The 9,820-nt window shown below is 42.6% G+C and overlaps 1 protein-coding gene across 1 annotated transcript in view; it reads left to right on the forward strand.

Moving 5' to 3' along the window:
• CREG2 (cellular repressor of E1A stimulated genes 2) overlaps positions 1-6,061 on the forward strand; it is a 47,500-nt gene extending 41,439 nt beyond the window's left edge. The window contains exon 4 of the mRNA XM_027128784.1: positions 5,909-6,061. Coding sequence (XP_026984585.1) covers positions 5,909-6,050 — 142 coding nt within the window. The 3' untranslated portion in view covers positions 6,051-6,061. The remainder of the gene's footprint in view (positions 1-5,908) is intronic.
• Positions 6,062-9,820: the final 3,759 nt, after the last annotated feature.

A 9,820-nucleotide genomic window follows, 5' to 3' on the forward strand; every position in this document is an offset into this window, starting at 1 on the left:
CTAGAAATTTACATTGATTAAAATTTTAAAGGCTGTATTGGAATTTCTGGACATGGCAATAAGGCAATAAAAAGAAATAAAATGCATATGATTGAAAAGTAATAAAAGTATCCCTATTTACAGATGATGTAACTGTCTACATAAAAAATTCCAAAAAATCTATTTAAAAAAAAAAAGTAAAACAACTGATTTCAGCAAGGTCTTAGGATATAAGATCACAAAAAATTTAATCATATTTCTATATATTAACAATAAACAAAGTGGAAACCCAAATTTTAAACACAATAGCATTTACAATCACTCCAAAAGGAAAAAAAAATACTTAGGTGTAAGTTTAACAAAAATGTGTATAGGATCTATAGGCTGAAAATTAAAAGATGCCAATGAAAGAAATCAAAGACCTAAATAAATGAGGAGACATACCATGTTCATGGATTAGAGGACACAAAATAGTAAAAATGTCAATTCTCCCCAGATTCATCTATATGTCTAATGCAGTTTCTATCAAAATCCCAGCAAGGTTTTTGTAGACATATTCAAGCTTATTCTAAAAGTTCTAAGGCACAGGCCTTGGAATAGCTAAAACTATCTTGTAAAAGAAGAATAAGTAGAAGAAACCACTCTACTCAGTATAAAGACTTATTATGTAGCTACACTAATCAAGACAGTGTGGTATTGGTGGAGGCATAGACACAAAAGATCGATGGAACAGAACAGAGAATCTAGAAATAGACCCATACAAATATGCGCAACTGATTTTTTTTTAAGTACAAAAGTAACCCACTGGAGGGAGGATAGTCTTTTCAATAAACATGCTGAGCAATCAGTTATCCACGGGCAAATAAAAAGAACCTCAGGCTAAATCCCATACCTTATATAAACATTAACTCAAAATAGATCATAACGCTAAACATAAAATGTAAAACCGTAACACTTTTTTTAAAAAAATAGAAAATCTTTGGACCTAGGGCTAAACTAAGCAAAGACTTCTTAGACTTGACACCAAAAACCTAAAGTCCATAAAAGGAAAGTTTGATAAATTGGACTTCACCAAAATTTTAAACTCTTATTCCTCAAAAGACCATGTTAAGAGGATGAAAAGACAGGCTACGCTGGGAGGAAATACCTGCCAACCGCGTATCCAACAAAGGACTACCGTCTAGAATAGATGGAGAACTCTTACAGCTCAACAGTTCTTTTAAAAAATCCAATTAGACAATGGAGAACATGAACAAATGTTTCTCTGAAGAGGCTATGGCAGATTAGCATGTGAAAAGATACTCAACGTCATCAGTCATTAGGGAACTGCAAATTAAAACCCCAGTAGATGCCACGAGGCACCTACCAAAGTTGCTGAAACACAGTAACAACACCAAATGTTGGCAAGAATCCCGTTGGCAGAGCAACGGGATCAACCTATAGCTGGTGGGAAAGTAAAATGGAACAGCCACTCTGGAGAACCAACTGACAGTTTCTTATAAAACTAAACAAGCAACTGGCATAAGACTCAGCAGTTGCAGTCCTGGGCATCCATCCCAGGGAGATGAAAACGTATGTTCACACAAAAACTTGCACATAAATGTTCATAGCAGCTTTATTCATAATGTTCCAGATCTGTAAACAACCAGATGTCCTTTATTTTTTAAATTAATTTTTATTGGAGTACAGTTGCTTTACAGTGTTGTAGATGTCCTTTAACGGGTGACTGGTGAAACAAATTGTGATACATCCATGCCATGGAATACTACTCAGCAATAAAAATAATTTCCAATACAAGCAACAACTTGGATGAGTCCTCAGAGAATTATGCTGAGTGAAAAAACCCATCCCCAAAGGTTATGTCCTGTATAATTCCATTTATATAACATTTTGAAATGCAAAATTCTAGAAATGGAGAACAGATTAAGGGTCACCAGGGAGGAGGGTGGAGAAGGAGAGAGGTGGGTGTGTCTGTAAAAGGGATCTTTTATTGTGATGGAAATGTTCCCTAGCTTGTCTGTATCAATGTCAAAATCCTGGTAATGATATTGTATCATTTTGCAAGATGTTACCGTTGGGGGAAAATGGGTAAAAGGCACACAGAACCTCCATATTACTTCTTACAACAGCATGTGAATCTACAATTATCAGCAATTCTCTCAGAATCTATTATACAATTATCTCAGAGTAAAAAGTTTAACACAAACAAAATTTAAGGCTTAGCTTAAATAAGGCATTTATGCCCTCTCGTTGGTCCCTAATGAAATGAAGAGCTGAGCTACGTACCAAAACCTAGCAGAATGGACATTTGTTTCCTTTAACCATTAATATATGCGTTTTTGGAAGAGAGAAAAAATTTACTTGAAAGTTTTCAAAATGTATTCGATTTAATACTGAATACAAATTAACAAAAATTCAACAAACCTGTATAGATTTTATGTGGGACACTTAGAAGAGGAGGCTGTCTTTCAGTTTCTGAAATAAATATGTTAAGCTACAGGTGTATATAGGTATCCAAGTCTGTGCACAGTGATTCTCCACTGATGTTCATAGCAAAGAACAGTATTTCCAGTAATCCTCCTCTAAATATTCTGGGAAAGAATTCTTCTTTTGTATCTATGAATAAGCCATATCCTAACCTCCACATTTTTATTTCCCATGATTGTACACATCCATAGTGTTGACACAGAGAGTGGAATTCTGATGTGACTTGTTTCAATATGCCTTGTATATACTGACTCGTTATAAAAGAGTGGTTTGGGGTTGAAATGTATTTCTACAGTTTTTCCAGAAAGTCTGTATTTCATATTTAATAATTTAACCATCAGATGCTGTTCTGAAAATAAACCTTCTGTAGGATAATTTATTGATGCTTATTTGATTGTTTATAACAAGTCAATTGTTATAAAATTTGAGTTGTAATGAAGCTGTGGTTTGCGCTGTGTAATGCATGTGCAGTGTAAAATCTATTTTCGAAACTAGATGTCTGTCTAACCAAAGACTATTTCACTCCTGCTGTGATTTCCATGCTTGATTAAATAAATTTATAATATTTCTACACCGTCCTTTCATGTAATATTACAAATTGACATTATTAGATTTCTAAGAAAATAAACGCTATTACAATAAATCAGCAGTTACATTTCCAATAGAAAGAAAAGAACTAGCTGAGTGATTTGTTGATATGATTTTTTAAGGCTCTGAGTACAATGCACTTAATTTGCAGACTGGAAAATGCTGAGGTAACCACACTTTGGTGCTCCCACTCTTGGAAGTATTTGCCATTTTTAGCATAGTTGTTATTCTTCGAATTCAGGTCTCCAAAAACCTCCTCTTGCTAATAAGAAAACATGCCACAGGGTCACACTTAAGACTGTGGCAGAAGATGACGCATGCCCACAAGAGTGATCAATACTGCAGTTTCTGTAGACCCCCCCGACCAACACTCCGGCTTCTCAGAGATCGTCTTATCTTAGAGACAAGGCAGAGAGAGACCAAGCGGCCCAAATGACCCAGGACTGAGGGTCCCCGGGACACAGGACTTTCAGTGGTAAAGTCAGAAAATCCAGGGCCAATCAGATGGATTGGTCACCCTACCTTCACTCCACCTCACGCCCCAGGTCCTGAGCGGGTCACCTCCAGATCCGGCCCACCTTGGAAACTGTGCATTTGAATATTCAGGCACCTCCAACCTCACCTCCCTCCTTCCAGCCCCCTCTCCTGCTCCGGAGCCCTGAGCTGCTTTTCTGTCATCATCTGACTCCCTTGTTCAAGCAGGTGAGCGACAACATGGTGGGATTACAGTGGAGAGCAAAGCCCAGCCCTCAGGAAGCTTATGTTTTGTAAATAATAAGTAAACAAGCAGATTTTGAAGCCAGGTGACCTGGTCATGTCTGTGGATTCTGCTCCATCACGTCAGCCAGTATCCTCAGAATCCCCACTGTTTTCTGTTGGAACCACAGGGCAAACCCTGCCCTGGATAAATTCTGCGATCATCTCTGCAGCTGAATTGTAACAGAGAAAAGCCACCACCACAAGAATTGGTCTCACCTTACATCAGGCATCCTCATCCTTAACTGGGCCCTCTAGCTGCCCGGGGACCCCAGCATGGTTCTCCATCCAGCTCTCTCCCACTCTCGTAAGCAGCTGTTCTCAGGACTGTCCACAGTCTTCAGCCCCTGGAGCCCACCCCTCGATTCCCTCACTCTCAGCTTAAAAAAAAAAAAAAAACACTTACTGGAGATCCATGAAGCCTCCAAATGAGCACCCCCTCAACCACAGAATTTTCTGTTCCTCTGTTCGTCCTTCTCTCTTGACACTCTCTGCTGCTGGATGATTTTTCTGGCTGCCCCGATACAGGCGTGAGCATCCCATTTATGGGAGGTAGAAGCCAGTGCCACGGAAGAGGGTCAGATAAGGGAGAGTTTAAGGTGTTTTTAAGAGTACTTGAGGGAATTCCCTGGTCGTCCAGTGGTTAGGACTTGGCGCTTCCATTGCCGAGGGCCTGGGTTCCATCCCTGGTGGGGGAACTAAAATCCTGCAAGCCACGCCAGGTGGCCAAAGAAAGAAAAAGAGTAGCTGATATGCCACATGGTGGGAACTAAGCTGGGGAAGGAAGTGAAGGGAGGGAGGAAAGGAGGGAGGAAAGGAGGGAGGGAAGAGATGGCAGGAGAAGCTGGACCATCAGGGGACCCAGTGGGGGTACTTGAGCCCACAAGCTGGAAGGCGGGTCACTGGGAGCAGAGTGAGATGTGTGGACAGGTGCTCTCCCAAGCAACAACATCGGTGATGGCAAAGGCCAGCCTGTGGTGGTGGGAGTGGAGGGCCAGGTGACCAGAAGATGGTGGCTGGGTGACGCCGTGGAGAGTGAAGGGTGAGCAGGAGACGGGGATGCCAGCCGGGGTGGAAGGGCACCAGGGAGTGTGCTGCCATCCTGGTTGTCAACTCGCGCTGAAGTTCACCGAAAGTCCAAAGTTGTGAGTTTTCAAGGAGCAGAGCTGTTTGGGTTTTCCTTGCTTTACTGCAGGAGCAATGATTTTTAAAACGTGGCCTTTAAAACAGACTGGCATAGCAGGAGTCCACTGTTTCTCAGCTTTGTGAATTTTGGAAACTAGTGAATCCTTTGAAGCTCAGTTTCCTCGTGTGTTAAATGGGGTCATTACAATACAGCGCCTGGCACAGCGTAAGGGTTAGAGAGGGTGGCCTTATATGTCTCGTTATTTTCACGTGTATGTTGGTCATCTGCGCATGTGTCAGCCTCCTCAGCGAGGCTGTGAGCTACGTGAGGGGCTGATTTCACACACCGCCCGTTTGTGGCTCATGGCAAGTGCTGGACAAATCGATAAATGATCTGTGGGCTTTAGCCCAGAGCCCCTACCCTTCACTGACACATTTCCTTTTCTCCTCCTCTGGCCGTGACTCTCCTCCCTGGCCTGCTCGCCCCTCACTGAGGTCTTCCATCCTCCTGACCACTTCCAGATAAGCCACTGACCCTCCCAGAGCTTCTGACCAACTCCCAGTCCTGGCGATTTGTCCCAACAGCTTCGGCAAAGAACCGTGGCGCCCCCTGGTGGCTGTAGCTGGGACCTTCGCCTTGTTCAGACCAAATTCCTGCCGAGAAAGAACCCAGAATGTAGAATCCAGGCCAGGATGAAACTTTGTCCCCAGAGCCACCAGCTACGTCAGCAAAGTATCTGTGGTGGACGCACAGATACACACTCTGCTTTGAAAATACAATGTTTTCCTGCCCATGATGGCAGGACAAACGCAAATACTTCATGACATCTTGATAGTGATATTTTAACTAATTATTTTGTTATTTATTTATTTTTAGTTATTTCTAAATAATTATTTAATTACAGCAGTTACTGTAATTGAACTCGTCCTATAAGCTAGGTATTTTACATACTTTTTTTAAAATCTCATTTAGTTTTTACATCCGCCCTGCAAGGAAGAAAAGGCTTCAATTGTCCACGTGGGAAGTCTGCTCAGCGAGCAGCTCTCGGACCAGCATTCCTGGGACCCAGGACCAGGTAGGAGGCCCAGTGGGTACTAAACCCAGGTCTGTCTGATTCCACCCTCCTCTCCCTCTTCTCAGTGCTTGGGGGTCTGGAGGAGAGCGCGGTCTGATCTGCGTAGTTTTTCTTCCCTGCCTTCCGTCCCTGGTCCCGGGTGAGTGGCCGTCCCTGGCATGGCCTCAGGCTCAGGCAGGCGCAGCTGCCAGCCCGTGCAAGGACTGTAAATCAGCGGAGAATTTACTAAGTGCCCTGTGTTGCTCTTCACAAGCTGTACCTTGTTTAGTCCTCGTGCCAGCCCTGGGAGGCGGAGAATTCTCTCTAACTGCCGACTGAGAAAACCTGACCAGTGTCCCCCAGCGCGTAATTGGGGGTGTAAGAAAATTAATAAACAGAACCCTCAGCTGAATAGAGTCAGGTGACCAGAAGGGGGCGCTCCCACGCTGTGCCAGGAAACAACTCAACAGGTAGCAGATTCTTCTCTCCTGACAACAGTTGAGCCAAAGGAAAGCCATGGGCTCTTTGTTTACCCTAACCCTCCCAGCTTCCTCTCCCCTCTTTTAAAGAGTTCTCCTTCCCTTGCCACGCAGGCAGCTGCACTTGGCTCCCCGGGGTTGCAGACCCCAAACTGCAATTCTCTGCTGATCCCTAATAAACCCATTTTTTGGCTGGAGAAATAACTGACCTTTGTTTTAGGTCAGCCATGGCACCCATGGGAGCCCAGACTTCCAAGTCCATGCTCTGAACCACCACCCAACAGGCTTACCCAGGCTTCTTTGTGTCTTTTTCAGTATCAAATTGTGATTCACATTTTTATTTTGATTCAATAATACAATACTTCCAAGAACAATAACTCAAGCATGGACTCTCAGCCTCCAGCCAGGCAGTAGGAGCTTCCACCATCCAGCCCCACACCTCACACACTTCCTCTTGGGTCTTTGGCTGCCCTTCCAGCCTCTTCATAGCTAAGTCCCTGCATTAAACCCCTCTTTACTTGAAATATCCTAAGTGATTGAATGCTGACTGACATGCCTTTCAACATAAAAGAAATGTGCGTGGCATTGATCTCTTCGTTTCTCGTGGAAGGAAAAAGCCTTTGTTCTATCAAGCCTGTATCTCACATTTCCCAAATCACCATATAATATTTTAATAAAACCATGCTCTGGATCTGTCTTATATGAATGCCACGTTTTATAGACAGTTTTGAAAGGATTGTGTAGTGGACCTAAAAAAAAAGGTGTCTGGAAGTGTCTGGAAATAATAAAACAGGGATGTTTGTTTATTTGTTTTTTAACGTAGCAGTTGTTTTTATTGTACTCATGGTGTACGTGAGTACAACAAAAATAAAAATAAAAATTGTACTCACGGTGTACTTCTGCAAAGTAGATGATGATTTTTTTTAAATAAAGACTCAAATAATTCTCTCTCCAGACACTATATTGCAAAAGGAAAACTCTGCCCTGAATCTGGCTGGCACACTAGACACAGACAAAGCCAGCTGCAAGGTTAACTGGAAACAGTATTTCTCCCAACGTCATGCTACAGCTGTAAAAAACATCATAACAAACCCCTTTATGAGTAACTTCTGATTTTTTTTCTCATTTCTATCACTTTATTGAAATATAATTGACATACAATCAACTACAGGTATTTAAAGTACTTGTCCAATTTGACAAGTTTTGACAATGTATATACAGTGAAACCATCATTGTATCAATATAATGAACATGTCCATCACCTGCAAAGAGGTTTTCTCACGCCCCTTTGTTGTCCCTCCTTCCCACCCCGCATCCTAAGATAATGACTGATGTTCATTTTGTCTCTATAAAATAGTTTGCATTTTCTAGAGTTTTATGTAAGTGGAATCCCGTAGTATGCATAATTTTTTACTGCTTCACGCAGCATAATTATTGTGAGATTCACTCACGCTGTTGCATGTAACAGGAGTTCATCTTTTTCACTGCTGAGTAGTATTTCATTATATGAATCTACCATAGTTTTTTATCCATTTACCTGTTGATGGACACTGGGATTGTTATTTGGGGGCTATTACAGATAAAGTAGCTATGAATATTTCTCTCTTTCGTTTAACTTCTTTTTCTTTAATGTGGCAACTATGAAATGTAAAATGTGCTCACGTTGTATTTTTTTTAATACACAGAAAGGTTAATATTTATTTACTGATTTCTTAGTGAGAAATCGTGTTCTAGAACCAGCAGCTGTCAGAAACTTCGACATTTGAAATCTAATCCGTAAGGTTACCCCAAAACTGGGTTCACCTCTTGGTAGGTGTCGAGCCAAAAGCTACAACCGAGCCAAAGATGGGGAGAAGGAAGCATTTATTACTTGCGACAAGTAAGGAGAACACCGGGGACCTCTCCCAAGCAGTGTCTCCCCTAACAGCAAAATTGGGGAAGTTTCAAGCTAAGATACATGCATATTCATGAAGGGGCTTGAGCAGAGGAGAACTCAAGCACAGAACTGGGGCAAAGGTCGACAGAGTCCAGGCTTTAGTTGACTGAAGTCGAGAGGGTCAGAAAAGGTCATTATCATCATCTCTTACATTCCAGTTGATCTGATGGCTTGGGGGCTCCAGCGTTTAAATTCTGCCAAACAGCTCAAGAAAGAGCTTCAGGCTAATCTTTACCATTGAAACAGAACTTGGAGTCTTTACAACTGAGTTATTATCTTTGCTATTGTTATTTCTCTTGCCTGATAAAAGTCGTTTGTTCTTTTATTCCCTTAAGATCTTTATCACTGAGACCTGTTCAAGAGCAAGCATTGTGTCCAGGCTTAGAACACAAAATGGCTTCTCTTGTGTAAAAAGGCTACATCTGGTTCTTTTCCTCCAGGCCCGCCCCCACTCCCCGCACCCTATCTGCTTACAGTAAGAAGGAAATATTCCACTTTGCCTGAAAGATCTATGTCTTTTTTTTTTTTTTTTTTGGCCGCTAGTCTTGTGAGATCTTAGTTCCCTGACCAGGGATCAAACCCATGCCCCCTGCAGCAGAAGCACGGAGTTCTAACCACTGGACCGCCAGGGAATTCCCATGAAGATCTATGTCTTTAACATAGAGAAGCAGCCTCGATTTCCAAAGCAGAAGCAGGCTCCAGACATAGGACGTTCTAGAAAAGACTCTGTATTGATATCTTAACTTGTCATTTCCAAGAAACAGGACCCTGAGTTCACTTTGCAGTTTAGACCCAAAGCTGACCCCTGTTTGCCTTGAGGCTATCCAAACATGGCTTCATTAAAATTTTACCTAAACTCCCTTCCCCCATATCACATTAATAACCTTATCTCTTTCTTTCTTTGGTGAAATGCCCAGGCTCTGCTGGAATGCAGGCTCCCTTTCCAGGGGCCGATAAACCTGACCTTGCTGGACTTGGCGCTTGTCCTCATGCCTTTGGCTGAGTGAGCTCGTGAAGCTGAATCTGGCTTCTGCACCCCAACACTGAATTAAATCTCAGAGACAGAGTTTGGGGTGAACTAGAAAACAATAGCTGTATTGCTTTGCCAGGCAAAGGGGGCCACAGCAGGCTCGTGCCCTCAAGACTGTGTGTCCTGCCCTGGAGGGGGTCGTGAGGAGTCTTATAGCGTTCAAGGAGCAGGGCGTGGTCAGCTCGTGGACACTCTTCTGATTGGCTGGTGGTGAGGTCATCGGGAGTCGGCATCATCAACCTTCTGGTTCCAACCGGTCTGGGGTCTCCGTGCTTGTGGGCGGCAGACAGTTAACTTCTCCCACCTGGAGGGGGTTTCAGTATCTGCAAAACGGCTCAAAGATATTGTTGTGTGTATCCCTTTCTTTTTTTTTTTTTTTTTTTTT

This window comes from Aethalodelphis obliquidens, unplaced genomic scaffold (genome assembly GCF_003676395.1).
Source record: "Aethalodelphis obliquidens isolate GAN/ISIS:26980383/991018 unplaced genomic scaffold, ASM367639v1 scaffold35, whole genome shotgun sequence".
Lineage (NCBI taxonomy): Eukaryota > Metazoa > Chordata > Mammalia > Artiodactyla > Delphinidae > Aethalodelphis > Aethalodelphis obliquidens.